We start from the raw sequence: 17,716 nt of genomic DNA on the forward strand, positions 1-17,716 counted from the left end.
TTGAATATTCAAACCTTCACTAAAGAAACACTCACCATAACCTTCATTTACTATTACAGCTTTATAGCATCTATGACTTAATGAAAAGAGTATCTTATCTAAGTATATTTTATACTATGCTTGGATACCCCATATTTACCTTCTAGAAAAGGTAATTTAAACTCAATTAAATTAACACTATCAGAAACTTCTAGTTAAATTGCTTTACATGATAAAGTAGAAATTGCAGTGTCAGTGAAATTGAAAACACCCAAGAACACTGTTGCCCATCTGCGCGTTCCAGCTAGAGGTGATTATCTCCTTTCAGCAAGTACTCTATGAATCAAAACTGTCATGAAGCACCACATGGGCAAGATTCAGTCTAGCTCTTGTGACAGCTAGAGATGTACAAATTATGATTTAGTAGTCATAACTGTACTTTTAGTTTCCAAACTATAATCAGAGGTGTTAACTGAGTTGAGGAGTAATGTTTCTATTTTTGTAAATGGTAACTGCTAGTCCTGGGAGGCTTCAAAGGGCATTCTCAAGAAAGGTAAAAAAGCAAAGGTTAAGCATAAACAAATCACTGTTAATACCATTTAAATATACAAGTAGAAAATTTTGACAGAAGTTCTTTTTTGTCAATAGGGGTTTTCAGATTCTGCTGCCTGCTGAACAGTTATTGTATGAACAGCTTACAATTTTCACTACTCAAAATGTTGCTTGTAATTCAAGTTTGCTCTGCAGTCTTGTCAATTCAAGTTTCCAGTTTTAGCTTCTAGCCCACAGCTTCTGATTTACAGCTTTTATCCTGCCCTTTAAAAAGGAATTTTCCTGAACCATGTTGCCAGCTTTAACTACTGCTTACATCTTCATATGTTCAGTCATCTGAACAGATACAAATTTGTATGTAATTATTAATCTCATTAGATAAGCACAGCTATTGAAAATGTAAATTGATACTAAAGCTGTCAGTTTTCCAAACAGAGAAAGATGCAGAATATACAAATATATACATTTAATTCATTCCAAAACATATTTATGCCTATATTTATGCCTATGTCAAAACAGTGTCATTCTATGAAAAAACATATGAAATTCTGCTCTGAAAAAATCTGTGTCTCAGCACAGAGTGAAAAATTAATTTCCTAGAATACAATAAAAAGATACCCACTTTTGGCTTTCTAAGTAAAGCCAGTTTTTTTGACAGCACTGACAAACAGTCCTAGAGGGCCTTCTGCCATGGCTTTTTCCAATTTAAAAGACTCTATTTCCTTACCCATCTTCTCTTTTTGGTATTTAGCTTCTTCCTCTTTCACCCAGTCTTCAATTAAGTTGGCCACCAGCTCAAGATAGTTTCTGAAAAGCAGAATATTCCTCAATACAATACAATACAATACAATACAATACAATACAATACAATACAATACAATACAGTATTCACTAATGTGATTTCAAGTCAAACAAGATCACTTGGCTTCTCAGTTTCTTATACAAGTATTATTCTATTATCTTTGAGACAAAACTTATATTTGAAAGGATTTCTCCCAGTTTTTACAGGAAGTAGTACTTTTGCTTGTTTAGTATTTGATTAGTACATGTTACACTAGGAATTCTGGTTATCCTTTCTGCAAAGAAATGTAAGAAACTTCTCAGCCAAAGAACACCTGCTAAAGAAAAATCCAGGAAATTAGAAAACTTGAAGACACTCAGTTCCAAAAGGTACAGACTCATTGTCAACCTTACTGTTTTGCCATTGAATAACTTATTTTCTTAGCTGCTTTTGATTGATGTTGATTTTTAAAATATGCTTTACTTGTTCATTCAGAAACTGAAGTACTATTTTATATAATGCAAGCTCTTCTTTATTGGTGTGACAAGAAAGGTGTTTGAAAATTGCCATCCAAATCCAGATGAGAGAATCAGTGTACCATAACCTGCCATGAATTAGGAATATTCACAAGTCACAACTAAGTTGAAGTGAGAACTGAAAAACAAACTGATCCAGAATTTGCTGCTGGCATCTGCAGTTGCATTGTCTCATCTTCCAAAGGTGTCTGAAATGACTGCTCAAGTAGCTCACTAAACAACTGCTTTCAAAAAAGGAGGAAGCCTGGGAATCTTATATGCAACTGCCACTCAACCCCTCATTCGGAGTTTTATCACAATTCTTCAAAGTAAAATTCTTCATGTGTGCAAAATTGAAAGGAGCTTTTGAAGAATGCATCAGATTCAGTTGCTGAGTATATATAATGACTTCATGATATTTTGTGCTTACAGTTCAAGATGATTCAATTGTACTCAAAAACTCTGTGTGTAGTGGAGGCATTTGGGTATGAACATTCAGACAATACAATCAATTCTTGACCTCATATCAGTTTTAAAGTTCTTATTGGAGCAGTCTGTCCAAGAGAATTAATAAGTCATGTACACAGGCTGGAACACACAGTTCAGGTACAGCTTCAAGATATACAAGACTCTCCCAGCTTCTGCAATGTAGGTGGAGCTTGCTTTGGGAAATTTGCATGGAGAAATTGTTGGTCATATACACACTCAGTAGGGAGAAGGTTATTCTGTTTGTATCTGAAGAAAAGTGCACAAGCTATAAAAACCTATGGTGTTGAAAACAAAAGGCAGAACTAGTCTGGAACACAGAGTTGCCGGTACTGGAATAACTTGAAGATGAATATATGTTATAAATAAAAAAGAGACTATTCGGGTGGAAAATATTTTAGGCCAATGAAACAGTCATTCAAAGTCTAAAATACACATTCTATTAATATGTATTCTGATGTCACTACTGCCAATGTCTGACTCAGAAGCATTTCTCAGAAAGGATTATTCTTTTCCAGTAACTTGTGTAATGTGTTTACTATGAAACTATAAACAAATGTCATTAAGATTAACTTTAAGCAAAATAATGGTTTTGATAATGCCTGAATTGATTTGGCTTCCTGATAGAGTGGCCACTTATTCTAACCAGAATTAAAATGTTTTATATACACACTTATCATTGGAGGCACATGTGTCCATGCCTTTGGATTTCCTTACTCAGTGGCATCTATTAGATTTCCCATGCAGACTCCTGCTGCCTACTCTTTAAACAGCATAATTTCTGAATTTTTGAATGTTCTGCACGAACTACAGGATCTGATATCCATAAAGAAGAAGGAAGGTAACTGGGATCTCCAGGAGCAAAAGCTGCTGCAACATCAGAAATTATATTTCCTCTTTGTATGAGAATTTGCTGTAGCAGGACTCAAATAAAATGAAATTATTCCATGATTCTGTGACCAACTGATTAGCAGATAACAGATTTATATTCCAGACAGCAACTATGAGCTGTCACTCTACAAAGATGGTCTGTAGTCTATAAACTGTCCCAATAAAGAAGTAACAAGTGCACACAGATGGAGAACTCTTATCAGAGAAATTTTCAAGCTCTGCATCTATTGTGCATTTGTAACACTTCTGTGATGAAAGTGTGACTCTTAAAGCTATATCGAAAATTAGAATGATAGCAATTTTAATAAAATAAAAAACAATAAATTGTTACTAAACTCATCAGGAGTCACTTATTTCTTATAAAGGTAAAAACAAGTAATACTACTCCTAATTAATAAGTAGAGTTTGTGCCCATCTCTGGCAACTCAGCAGGATCTGGAAGCTAACTGCAGGCAATAGCTTGAAGCACTCCAGGTATTTAATGAGTGTCTTCCACAGAAGTGTTATGTTGCTTGGAAACATACACTAGCAAATATTTATGATACTTTGTCTGGAAATCTGAAATGATCTTTAAAAGTAAGGCTGAATAAAGTCTAAAAATGTGCTGATTATTTTGCGGAGTATAAGCAGGTATCAGTGACACATAACAGAAGCAAAAGAGGACCTATAGGTCTTCAAAAATTCTAAGTAGCATATATAGCAGTGATGTTGAATATCTCTAGGAAAGAAGAGCAAAGCCAAACCATCTTGTCAGTGTTCATGCCATTTTCTTTAGGAACTCCTTGCTGCTTTGAAACAGAACCTGGTGAAAAGTCACTGGACAAAGTAGGCATGCCCTAAGCAGAAGTTATCTTTAATGTCTAAGCCTTGATTCAAGGGGATGTGGAAGAGTAAGAAGTAGAAAGCACACAGATATATAATGCAGATAAAATGCATAATTTCTCATTTAGAAGCAAAATCAGCAGCTTTTCTTTTGCAGGTACCAAGAGCCTTTCCCGTCTCTCAGTTGCTCTTGATCTATTTCAATGAATGCCCTTTCGAGGAGACCAGCCAATCTGAGGTTTTACGACCCCAGAGATGAAGAGTGGCTGTTTCAGGGACAAATGCTTCCTGAGGAAGTCTGGTACCTCCCTCTGCTCCTACAGCACCCATATGCTGTTGGCAGGAGGCGTTTCTCAGTGTACACAAATACCAGGTCACACATTAGAAGTTCTGGGGTGTGTGACCTGCTCTCTGGTGTTTGTTCCAAAAGTGTATGGGTCTCCTAGGGGTCTCATGGCATATGTGTCAACTCTGCCCAGAAAACCCAAATGCACCAGGCAGCTGTTTTGTGGCATCAACTGTTTATGTTTAGGAAACTTGAATTAGGCAGCTAAAGTCCAGTGTCACAAAGAAGTGTAAGAACTGCTGGCAGAGTAAAGAGCTCTGGGTGCCAACAAACTGCTCTGTAACAGCCCTTGAATCCACTGACCCTGTGCTTGGGTCTGTCTGAATGCAAGACCCGGCTTTACTACATCTTTCACTTATCTTTTGGGGAAGATTTTAGTTGCTATATAAATGCAAAACCACTGACACCACATTTTGCGGATCTGCCCAACAAAACAGCCAGCATTTTCTCCAAGGAACTTTGAATTTCTGCTGGTAAATATCTTATGGCTCAGGTCCTATTCCCTGTTAATCACAACAGCCTGTTTTCATGGCAAATAATTTAAGTCCAAATGCCTGGAAAGCTGAGATGGACCTACAGAGAGTTCCTTGACTGAGAGCAAAGATACAAAATACAATACAAAATATAGCTTCAGGAAGGCACATTTTCCTTATTTAGTGCTCAAACCTGTTCAAACATATACAGGTGTCAACAAAAGTTTATTATTAAAATTCCCATAATATGATAAACGAGGCACTACACTCAGAAAAGGATACCTGCAGACAAGTAGGGGGGAGGATAATTTGTTTGAAATTTTGATAAATCTAATTAATTCATAGAGCACCAGAGTGACATTGTTAAAGATACCTCAGCTGTCTCTCCATGGCATTTTGATATTTTAACACATCAGTACATGGACAGTTGTTCTGTTTTCAGTAGTTGTATCTACATCATCATTTATATCACTGCTTTGGTGCAAAAATGTGTTCCAAAATAAATAGGTCCACTAACAAAAGACCTAAAGTGGACATATCAACCACTTGCACACCTCTAACTGGTGAGCAGGTACTGATAAGGAATTAAGAAGAATGTGTTATTCTATGGGAAAAAAATTCTAATATTAACAAAGGAATTTGAACTTTTCTCAAAAAAAATTCCCAAAAAATCACTCAATTTATGTATATATATTAGAAAAACCTGATAAGTATATACTTAGACAGAATTTTTTTTAATGTTCTTCACCTGGAATGTCCTACAATTTTCTTGATGTGGCATTTCTAATGATTTTATATGTATGTGTACGTTATTTACATTTTGATACTTGATGATAAGGAGCTACACTCTACATTATTCTTACTCAGAAAAGTTCAACAGAATTCTGTTGATACAGCACTGTTTTTGACTCACATGACTTTCTTTCTCATAAATGTGTTACACAGTTATACCTTAATTTCTAAGGTTTGCCCTAAAGCTTAATTAAAATGTCTTTAATTAAAAATTACTGTGAAAGAGACAGGGAAGACAAAATCCATTACCTGAATCCCACGTTAGAGTGCAGAGCAATATTCCAAGTCTCTTGGCTCTGACGATGTTGATTCATGGGATTGTGAAAAACCATTAGTAAAGAGTTATCTTGGCTATGATAAAAGGAATCAATACATCTGTATTCTTGGGATGCTGTATGAAGAACCTGAAAAGGAAAGGAATAAAGATACATCTTTCCTGCAGACAGTAGCATATGTTCAGAGACTACATAGCAGAGCTTTGAGCAACAGGTGCTCCAGAACACTCTCCTACAAGATGTACCCAAAGCATTTGGATTCCAGCAACCTGAATGGTTCAGGTAGGTGGAAATTGAAACTGCATTGCTATTCATGTTGAGAAGAGATACCAACTATGCTCTATCTTCTCACTGACCATGAATGAAAAATTTCAGCTACACAAAACCCAAATAAATTAAAATATTAAACAAATACTTAAATAAGTTAAAATAATAAAATACTTAAGTAAATAGCAAATAAAACCAGAATTATCATGTACCAGATAAAAAGAAAACTAATTTACTTTTTTTTATCTCAGTTGATTTTACTTGGTATTCAATTTGCTTTATCATGGCCCGCACATCTCTGAGATTTGCTGTGATCTACATTTTTCCTCTCTGCTCTGTAGTGCCCCATCATTTTCAATATTTATATTGCCTGCAGGTTGAAACTTATTTTATAGTCATAGGTAGAAGAAAGCCTTCTTATAAATTATTATTTTTCAGAACTATGCAACTGAAGGTTCTAGAGGGATCTGTTCTATGATCTTTCCCGGAACAGACTTGAGGCTGATTAAGTTGGTAGATCCCAAGGTCCTCCTTTCTACCATGCAAAATGTTTCTCTTTATCTAGTCATCTGGAACTTCATCTGACTGCCATGACTTTTCTTTCAAAAGGTTATTTTCAGTTTCAATAAAATGCTATTTTTTATTTACCTTCAGTATATTTTTACTAGACTCACTAATTATTATAGTTGAAGTAATATTAGCCATTTATGCTGCATAAGAAGGGATGCCCCATGCATTGAAATGCATGACTAGACTTTAAAATTGTCACACTAAAGTGGTGCTGCAAAAGTCCAGGCAGCATTTCCTTCACCCATGTATAGCATGTGCCAGGTTCAAATAAGAATTACAACCTCTGAAGCTCAAGGCAGCACAGGAACTAAAAATCCACTCTTACCAAGAGGATGCCTCCCAGTTCAGGCCAAATACACTTGAGCATATCTTTCAGATTTGTCCTTCTGTCTTTATGCAAGTTTTTAGTGTTTAACTTGCAAGATTTCTATAAATTATGTTTTTAGCCCTTAAAGGGTGAAGTACTCTAACAACCAAATTTTCTATTTGCCCATAAAACATACACTGCATAGGCATTTGCAAAGTATGTTTTCACATCCACTGCACTGAGTCCCAAACCTGCTACAGAGGATGACCCCTAAGGGCAAGGTCGTTTTATCCTCCACCACACTTTCAGCTAACAGACTTGCTGCCAAATAGGACAGCTCCAGTTTGGCCAAACCAGGAAATAAAAACCTGTTACAAACTAAATTTCACACAAAGAACTGAAAAATAGCTAAAGCCCAATGATTTTTGGTAAAAATGAAAAATAAAACTGAATCAATTATTGAGCAGAAAAATACCCTGAACTTCACTACTATTACTTTATATAGGGTTCTGAGGGAGAACTGTAAAGATGAAATTGTCAGTTCAAAGATACCTGATGAAGAACATGTGGTTGAAAATGCTCTTCCAAACTCCAGTCTGTCAAGCAACGCCTCTGTGTCTTTTTTATTTCTTCTAATTTTGGTCCTAGGCCATAATTTTCGACACTCACCTCAAAATACAAGAAATCAAAATAATGAATATCAACATTTCAGTGACAGTATTAAATTGACTGTAATCTTGTTGGATTAATAGACAGCATCCCATGTTGCATCACAGTTAACTGCACAATGATGAATATGTGCAGACCCATATGGTACTGTTTAATAAAAAATACAATTACACCCAAGCAGGTCTGGTTTTGGACTTTTTATGACAAAATAATCAAAATACTTTCATTATTAGCTTATATGTTTTTGAGTTCTGTAAGCAATCATGAGTATTCAAAGATGTCCTATGCTGTAATTTTAAAATTGCTATGTTTATTATGGGATGTATGGCAGACAGGTGATTCTGAAGATGCCAAACTACAGTCTTCTAGTGTGACACAGTTTGACAATTTCTTTTAAACTTTCACGTTTGTATTTTTCCCCTGGTATTCAGCAAAACCAGAACAGAATTATCATTAACAGCTTCATCAAAACTTGTCAGCTTGGATTTCAAAGAAAGTGATTTCACAGTTCCTAAATTGATGTCAGTATTTTCCCAACATCACAGAATTAACATTTGCATGCAGCATTGCAGAGGAATCCCCAGTAACAGGGCCTGGCATTGAGCAGTATCTTCTGTTGCCTCATATAAAGCCTAGCTGACTCCATTTCTCACACTTGCCATATCAGAATAAAGATGATCCAAATCTACGTTCAAAAGAGGATAAACCGGATCGTCTTCTTCATCTTCGTCACTTGTTTCTGTATACCCTGCAAATTGAAAGGAGAACTTAAAGAATTGTTCCAGAAATTTCAGCCCTACTAAGGTTGGAGTAGTGCAATTTCTTTAGTCTCCCTGATGAGATTGACATCAAGCTGAAGCTTCCTTTATTCACACTTGTCCTATAATTACATTTTCAGCTCTGCTATGCTTCTTTACTAAGAGAGCACTTTAAAACCCAGTGGCAACAAGTGTCAGATAATTAAATAAAATTAAAAGAAAAAACAGAAGAATTTATAAAACCCACTCAAATAATCCTTTCTATCTGACCCATGCTGGCCCACTAAAAAGAAGTACCCTCCAGAAGAAGTAGCCTCCAGATTCATAAACAAAGAACCATTTTCTTCATACTTTAAAAAGTATTCTTTTGCACAAATGGCATTAAACTAAAAGGCAAGACTAATTGTTCTGGTATTTTCACACATTTTTTGACAAATGCAAATTTAAAAGTTTGAATTAATTTGGTTTACAGATCCATAAGCTACTGACAGAATATTAGCTCTCCTGAGAATCTGACATTGTCATTCCATTGTTGCAATGAGCATCTGATATGAACAGCATCAAATGAAAATTTAAATTCTATATTCTCTTAATTAAAAATAAAGCCTTTTAATAGAATTCTTTATTCCCTAAGTTAGGGCAGAGGTTACTAATATTTGATCAAAATTCACATGTACAGGAAAATTACTTTTTCTGGTGGAAAATACACCACAAAGTATTTGTTTGTAAGTGTCTTATAAGCAGCTCAGGTCCCAGACATACATCTTTAGGCTCTGCTTCTCTTGGAAATTACTCCTATTTACTGACTGTCTTTAGAAGATTGAAGAAACCTGAAAGCAAATGTTTTATCTTCCTGGTGTTTGCTTTTGTGCTGCAGAAGTGCTGAAATGTTGTTATGCTTGTAACTGCAAAATTTAATATCATGACTAAGTACAAAAGCAAAATAGACCAACACCCAAAACTGTTCCCTAGATGCAGAAGAAAAGCACATAAGCAGGACTCATTTTTGTCTGCTCCAGCCTTCTAAGGAAAGGATTCCATCTAAGCTGCTTGCTTAGACATCTCTATTAGGAAAGCATGGACTATATCACAAAGTACTGCATCCAGCTCTGGGTCTTCAGCACAGGGAACACATGGACCTGTTGAAGTTGGTCCAGAGTGGACACAATGAAGGTGAGTGCAAAGATGGAGAACCTTTCCTGTGAAGATAGGCTCAGGGGGTTCAGCCTGGAGAAGAGAAGGCTCTGGGGAGCTCTTATCATTGTGGCCTTGGAAGAGACTTTCTAGTAGGAGTTGTAGTCATAGGATAAGGAGTAAAGGTTTTAAAGGAAAGGAGAGTAGTTTCAGACTAGGTATAAGGAAGAATTTTCATCATAAGGGTGGCGAAACACTGGAACAGGTATCCCAGAAAGGTGGTGGATGCTCCATCCCTGCAAGCACTAGAGGTCAGATTGGACTCCAAGAAACCTGATCTAGTTAAAAATGTCTCTGCTTATTGAAGGAATATCAGAGCAGATGACTTTAGACGTCCCTGCCAACCTAAACCATGATTTTATGATTCTGTGATCATGAACAAGGTATAATTGCTTAAAATTATCTAATTTCTACTGTTCTTGTGTCCTGAAAAAATTATCACTTGATTTTAATGTTGCTTTTTAGCCAACACATCTCCTTTAACCAGGCCAACAACTTTTCATTATACCAGAATCTTCAGGAGAAAATGCAGAACTAGAGAAAATTCATTTTACAGTTGTTAATACTGTAGTCGAAATAACTCTTGTTGTTATTCTAGTATTCCTACAGAGTTACTCAATGTACAAGCTATATAAATATTTGAAAATTTGGTGACTTGTGCAAAGAAAAAAAATCACATCCTTGCAATAGCAAATGATATGGTAAGACAAATAGTAGATTCAAATTCTTCAGGAGTAACGTAAACAGAAAGCTTTTTACCAGAGCTTCTTGGAGATTTCCCACTAAATTTCTTTTCCATAAGGAAGAGTTGTCTCAGCTGTCTTGCAAACACGGCTGGATTATCCCAAGGGATATAAGACTCTTCAGAATCACCTCCAAGCCTAGATCCAGAGCTCTCCAGGAAACCAGAGTCACTTAGCTCAGTCAGCTTCAGGCTTTCAAAAGTAAACACTCTGAAGGCTCTTTCTACTTCAGCCCAATTCAGAAGTTCTAAAAAAGAATTACAATCATTAACTGAAAACGTCCTTACAGCTCAGCAGAAAATAAATACAAGACTATTTAAGTGTATTGTTGTTGGCAACTCTGCAAAAGCCAGCAGCAATTTCCTTAATGGTACTGGATCAACTTATGCGGGCTACATTTTACACTGCATTCAAAGTTGAATGCTTCCAAATTGCAAAATGATATGCCTACCTATTAATCCATCTTAAATGAAGTGGTTCCTACATCTGAATACCTTCTGGCTCATTAACTTTGTATAAATGATGTTGATTTTAAAATACTGTGTAGACTTTATCAGGCCAGTTAGCAACTAGTTCTTTTCAGTTCATGAAATGTTTCCATTATCGGTAGCTGCTCAAAAAAGTATCTTTTTTTTTCTCTTCAGAAAGAATTTTACACATAATTTAAACAGAAGTATGCAAGGTGCAAAGGCAACAATAAATCCTGTTTATGCTTGTATGCATCCATGTCCATATAACAATGATAATCATGCAAAGGACTGAAGTTTAAGAAGGTAGTACAATGCCCAAATCACACAAAGAATATCTTCAGTTTGAAATGGTTTTTTTTAGGGTGGCTAAGCACCTAAGCACATCATATATCTTGAGAACGTTGGATCTCTCATCTTCTGTTCAAATTCATTATCTCCTTTGATAAAAGCAAAGGCTTTGCTAGTTAGGAGAGTCTGGCAGTATAGTATGTCTCAGTGAGGATTATAAAATTCAGCTACCCATCAGCTGGAAGACTGTAGCAATAGTGAATAATAGCTTACTGTCCAAAATGTACATACCAGCAACTAGAAAAAGTACAGCAAAGTGTAAATTATTCCAACACAGGGAATTCAGGATGAAAGAGTTGGGAAAGTACCTTCAAATCCTGTGCCTTATATGATGACATGAATGCAACCAAAGGGATTTGGATGTTTATATTTCTTAATAACCTAGAGCAGATTTTTGATACTACCTAAGGGTATTTATGTAGTCTTTGGGATTGTTTCCCAGCATATGTCATGGTTGCAAGCACACTCCAAGAAAAGGTAACTGCAGAAGTGATTATGGTTGGGGAAGTGAATGTATTTTTGGTTTGATAGAGGGACTGTTATAAAGTAGCTTCATTATTAATACCAACAGCTTACACATGAATAACACAATACACAATATATTTCAGAATACATTCTGAAAGCTGTGTATTGTTCCATAAAAATTGTCTACCTAAGATACATGTGCTTTATCTCCAAAAGTGAGTTGATAAATCAACACAGTTTACACCAGTGTCTCTCAAAATGCATTCTACATTCTAGGACCAAAATTGCAATTTTTACCGCTGTTTTTTCCCCTCAGAATTAGTAAGCGTTTGTATGTTTGCAAATATAAAAAAATAAAGTACTTCCAAGGTAAGTTCCAGCTCTTAGTTATGCAATATTTAACACTCATAGAGTTGTTCCCATTAACCATAAAACTGAGGTCTGAAGTTAGGGTTAACTTTTAGAGTAGGCTATAATTATATATAAGCAAGAATGTGAAAATGGGAAATTCTGCAAAGGTATATTTGGCATCTTTAAAATCTTGCCCCAGAATTCCTGCTATTTGAGAAAATTATAAACCAGAAATAAAAAGAATGGAAATTATATCAATGAAAATCATTTTACCAGTAGTAAAATAGTACATGAGCTCATGAACTCTGGCCAAGCGTTTAGTGTTGTTTTCAGTTGAAGGAGGGGTGAAATGGATAAGTTCTGTAAGAGGCAGTTTATCCATCATTTCATGCTCAATCTTTTCTGGATCGACATTCTCTTGGACCTGGAATAAAAATCAAAGTACCAGAGTTAAAGTAAACTTTCACACATTGACTTTCCAAAACTTATGTTTGAATAAAGAAGTCTTTTTCAGTAGAAGAGATTAGCATGTGCTTAAGCCAGTTGGACATAAACTTATATTTGAACATGTGCCCACAGTGTGGTTTTGAATCATGGTGTCAGATACTGTAGGCAGAAAAATATTAGGCACATAAGAGAATGACTGACAGCATAATAACAGACATTTGTTAGAAGTTATTTGTCTGTGCTAGCTAGACTTAAAAATACAGAAATATATACTGATCTATTCAGACAGGCAGCAGGTACCTTCCATGTATCTTTCAGCTGGTCTGTGCTACCTCTTAGAGTAATGAAATCAATAAACGTATTGATCAGTCTGTGATGAGAGGCATCCCTCTATATCCAAGGATTTTTTTTCCAGATGTAGTGGTATATTTCAGTTTTACTCTTTTTAGTATTACACACTTATGGTAGCTTTTTTTTCAACTGCATATTCCAAATGTTTGTCCTCTACTCTTTCCTCAAACATTGTGCTCTATCCTGAATTTCCTCTTCAGCAAGTATATAAAATACATCAAGCAAATGTCTCCTAAGAGCATCTCTTATGTTGATTACTCAGCCCTTCCTTCTGCTTGAATACATCCAATGTGTCAAACTTGAGTTGTTTCTGAATAGTTTTAATCAATAGTTGTCAAAGTACTCCCCAGATAATTTCTAATCCAGGAAGCCAGGTAGACACACCTTAGCTGTGAAATCTAGAATTGTATTATTACTTTTATTATCCTCAGTGAAATTTTAAAGTTTAATGGTAAAACTACACCTTGCCTTTGGAAAAATTCTAGACATTCACAGTGGTTTTTTGATTCAGAAAGTCTGGGAACTGTTACTTTGCAATAATCCCAAACAATGCAGTCTCTGAAACTTTCTGCCTTTGTTAGAATTTGGCAGTATCTTGGTTACATGCTATGCTGCAACTATTTAGCCAACCTGAATACATTTGTTGTGTTCATTAGTAACTGCTATGTATTTTCTTCTACTTCTCAGCATTTTAGTATTCAGTCTAATCTCCACGCTAAATCACCATTAGCAAGTTAGCAACTCATGTTCCAGTGTATCATCAGTGTTTAACAGCAAATCAACAGTTCTGTAATACCTCTCATCTATGCCAAAAGCTAAACATTCTCATTAATAATGCAAATAGATCACTTAAATCAGTATGTTCGTGCTCCATGTTTGTGAGGTGCCCTCCATCAGTAACTCATTGCTTCTTAAGTAAACTAAACATGTGTTGGTGTGTCCACCTCAGTGGAGAAAAGATCTAGGATATGCAGTCCTGTTGTGCAAAATCAGCCCTCCTCCCCTTCTAGTGCATTGAGCATTCATGGCCTGTGAACTTTGGAAATATTTATATATAAACAGGTTGTACTGTACCTTCAGGAGGTGCAACCGCTGAGCCAGGGCATCGTGGTAGTTAAATAAGAGAGGGTACTCGGGGGTGACCCTCTCTTGTACATTGGGTTTAGGAGAAAAGTAGTCATACAGATTCTGTTTAAAAAGAAAAGGAAGAGATATTAAGTCCCAATAATGAGATCTGTCATTTTAGTAAATGAATGAAAGACAACACAAACCTTTTTTTCACTCATAGGAAGGTAAAGAGAAGGAAGGACAGAGATTATATGATCTGCAATGGCACGATGCAGCTCATCTTCCTGAGGCTCTAGTGACACAAGACTTGGTGGTGGAAGGTCTTCCTCACTTGCAATAACCTGGCAAATACAGTATATGTTAGCTTTCATCACAGTATGACTGCTGCTTAACTTTACCAGAAATACCAAGCAAATCCTGCTATAAGCTAAGCACACAACCAGAAATTCTGTGAGGGAAGAAAAGTCTAATTTTTTTCTACAGGTAGCAAAAATACAATTTTCCAAGTTAGTTGCTGCACAAAGCAAGGACTGTGGAAAACAGAATTAAATGTTTTCTCTATTAGATGCTTTTGAAAGGATAAGAAGAAAAATATTTCCAATTTGAAATGTTAAGGATTGTGAAGGAATACAGGTAATTTAAAACTGTTTTTCTATTAGGTGCTGGACTTTATTCTTACCCAGTCTATTTTCAGGCTAAGTTATGAAAAGAAAAAACCCCAAAATTATGCTGAAATGTTACTCCTAAAAGAAGGATTTCCAAATCATATTGTGTGTCTCTTCTAAATCAGATTGTGCCTGAATTCAGCAGAAGTCAGATCTCTCTAGCACAAGCATTGATGCTCTTATGTTAGACTTGACCTAAGACCTTTGAACTGAGTAAACCAACAAAAGTTGAGTATCAATGACACTGCTGAAGGGCACAAAAACTTGTTATTGACTTGGATAAGAAATTGCACCTTTCTCCTAATTTGATTATATTTGTAGTCTTCAAAAATTAATTATGGAGTAACACTATATATATATATATATATACACACAGGGTAAGTGGACAACATGAAAGAAAAAAAAGTTTGGAGTTTTGACTCCTTTGTATTGAATGTCCTTGCTCAGTGCCTCAATGCACTGTCTCATATTTTAGGTTTAAACAGATGGATTTATTGATCTTTGACAATTCATTATATTAGGTTAAGTCTAGGCCAAAATAGCCACAGAAACTAAAAAGAGAACATTCCCACCTGTTCCAACATGCAGCTCAGCATTAAGGGTACAGAAAAGTACTCCTCAGGAATTTGATACAGCAAGTCATTGTAATATCTCATGTCCACAGAAGGAAACAGAACGGAAGTTTCTTCTGCTATATTAAGAGATAGAACATTAAGATATGTTAGTTTTGAAATGCTAACTTATAGTCCAAGTGAGTTCTGCAAGTTTGCAGATAATGCAAAACTGGGAGGAGCTGTTTGACTCTCCCAGAGGCAGGGAGGCCCTGAAGAGAGACCTTAGGGGCAATTAGAGGGCAGGGCAATTATCAACCTTGTGTAGCTTAAAAAACAGAAGTGTTGGGTTCTGTGCCTGGAATGAGGCAACCCTGGTTGTACAGACTGGGGAATAAGATGCTGGAGAGCAGCACCACAGAAAGCAGCCCAGGGGTCCTGTTTGATGGAAAACCTAGTATGAGCCAGCCATGCCCGGGCAGCCAGGAGGGCCAGCTGTGTCCTGGGGCACAGCATCACCAGCCAGGCAAGGGAGGGAATTGTCCCGCTCTGCTCTGCACTGGGGCAGCCTCACCTTGAGTCAGGGGAGCTTTAGGTTGGGTATTAGAGAAATTTTCACCCAGAAGGTGGGTGTAACAGGCTCCATAGGAAAGTGGTGAAAGCACCAAGCCTGACAGTTCAAGAAGCATTTGGAAAATGGTTTCAGGTACATGCTGTGATGTCTTATGTGGGGCTAAGTTGGACTCTGTGATCCTTGTAGGTCCCTTCCAACTCAGAATATTCTGTGATTCTGTGAACTTTCAGGCAATATTTATTGAAGAGTCCAACAAAGTTAGAGGTCAGACAAAATTGCTAAAATGTTTGAAATCTGAATTTGACTAGGAACAATTAGAAAATAAGATTTTCTAAAGAACTTGGTTATCACCACTCAAACACTTCCACAATGCAATCACCAGGATACACATCTTCAGCTAACTGCACAAATAATTTTGAGGATTTGCGCTGTCAGATGAATGAATGGTTTGACAGAGGGATCAACTACAGATGGGTGCTTTAACCCTTTAAACATACTCTCTGACAGAACTATTGTTGGCAGAATTTCTTCTTGTTTCCCTCTTTTCCTTGTAGGTGACATCTGTGGTGCTGGTTGCTCCTAAGTGAATGAAAGGTAAAATAAAAAAATCAGAAACCATAAAACAAATGGGTATTGCACAAATAGGTGGGAGAACTTAGTTTCATTTAGCTTTGGTTACTCACCCTAGACTACATGCTAAACTTTTAATTGGAACAAGATAGTAAGAATGTAGCACATGGTCTAATAAGTTACTTTCTTCTGCCTATTTAACATTTTTCCTACTATAAGTAAAATAAGGAAATCAATCTTGCATAGAACTAAAAATCTTTTTTTTTTGACAGTTCATAGATCTGCAACATTGCATAGTAGCTCTGTGCAGGCCTATTGATTTTTCAGACACAAGAATGTATCATCAGACACTATTTAAGAAATTTCTACACCTATGATACATTATGCCTCTAGGATCCTTCCAATTCCCCTTTCTGTTTCCCCAATGCTCAGCTATTTTTTTCTCATTTTTTGGGGTTTAAATGCTAAAACCAAAAATACAACTTTCATTCACTGAAAATTATTCACAGAGTGATGGTCCAAGGTGAATTTTTGAGTCAATATTAAAGACAGGCAATTCTACCCTATAATTAGTTATTCTCAACAAGAAGAGAAGGGTTCGTGCCTCAAGTGAAGATGGTTGTGTTGATTTGCTCTCTGGTAACACAGCCACATTAATAAACTTGGTGTTTTCCAAGTAGTTGCAATGCTGTCTTCTCCAGTCCAGGCAGTCATACATCAAACAAGCAATGTGTTCAAACACCACAGTACCCAATTCAAGCTGTGAGAGAAAGGATGAAGAGTGTGTATAAAATGTCATGTAACTTGGTGACAGCAGTCATTAGCTCTTTAACCAGCAGATCTACATCTGTTTATAAATTTTCCAAAAGACTTTTTCCTCCACCAATTCAGTATATTTTATAGAGTTATTCTAAAATCTTCATTTTATTTGCCTTCACACTGCCACAGCAGAGTATGGACTGAATATTGCCAAAGTGCTTTAGATGTTATAAAGTCTTACTTGTCTTAACAGTAACTATTCAAGGTCTGCTACCTTGCAGATGGAAATTAAGGGGGTTTTTTGGATGGGAAGGAATGGAAGAGAAAAATTAAAGTATTTTGTAATGTATGTACATTTTCACGAGTGATCAACCTGCAGCATATTTGCAAGTTCAATAATTTCCCTGCTCTAAAAGGATAAAAAATAAACCCCTAACCAGGTAATTAATATAATCTCATATTATTTTCTTTCTTTCTGTTGCTCTTTGAAAACAAAGAAAGTCTCAAGAATGGCATTCTGAAATCCACAGTTGTGAGTGAAGGAATGTCAGCATAGTGCCCAAATGTCCAGAAGGAGGGCACTGTATCTGCAAAAATCTGACAAGGTAAGAGTCATGGTTCTTGAGGTCAAATACTGTGGTTTTCACCAAAGCTTGGGAGGAATAAAAAGAATAATA

The 17,716-nt window shown here is 36.2% G+C and overlaps 1 protein-coding gene across 1 annotated transcript in view; it reads right to left on the reverse strand.

Annotated features, from left to right (window-relative positions):
- The window catches only part of SPAG17 (sperm associated antigen 17), an 86,410-nt gene that overhangs the window by 36,484 nt on the left and 32,210 nt on the right, over positions 1-17,716 (reverse strand). The window contains 11 exon segments of the mRNA XM_058800061.1: positions 1,259-1,338; positions 5,887-6,041; positions 7,609-7,725; positions 8,385-8,473; positions 10,437-10,667; positions 12,328-12,478; positions 13,927-14,040; positions 14,124-14,261; positions 15,158-15,276; positions 16,208-16,289; positions 16,885-17,040. Of these exon segments, the coding sequence (XP_058656044.1) occupies positions 1,259-1,338; positions 5,887-6,041; positions 7,609-7,725; positions 8,385-8,473; positions 10,437-10,667; positions 12,328-12,478; positions 13,927-14,040; positions 14,124-14,261; positions 15,158-15,276; positions 16,208-16,289; positions 16,885-17,040 (1,432 nt within the window).

The sequence above is a fragment of the Ammospiza caudacuta genome, chromosome 2, assembly GCF_027887145.1.
Source record: "Ammospiza caudacuta isolate bAmmCau1 chromosome 2, bAmmCau1.pri, whole genome shotgun sequence".
Classification (NCBI taxonomy): Eukaryota; Metazoa; Chordata; class Aves; order Passeriformes; family Passerellidae; genus Ammospiza; species Ammospiza caudacuta.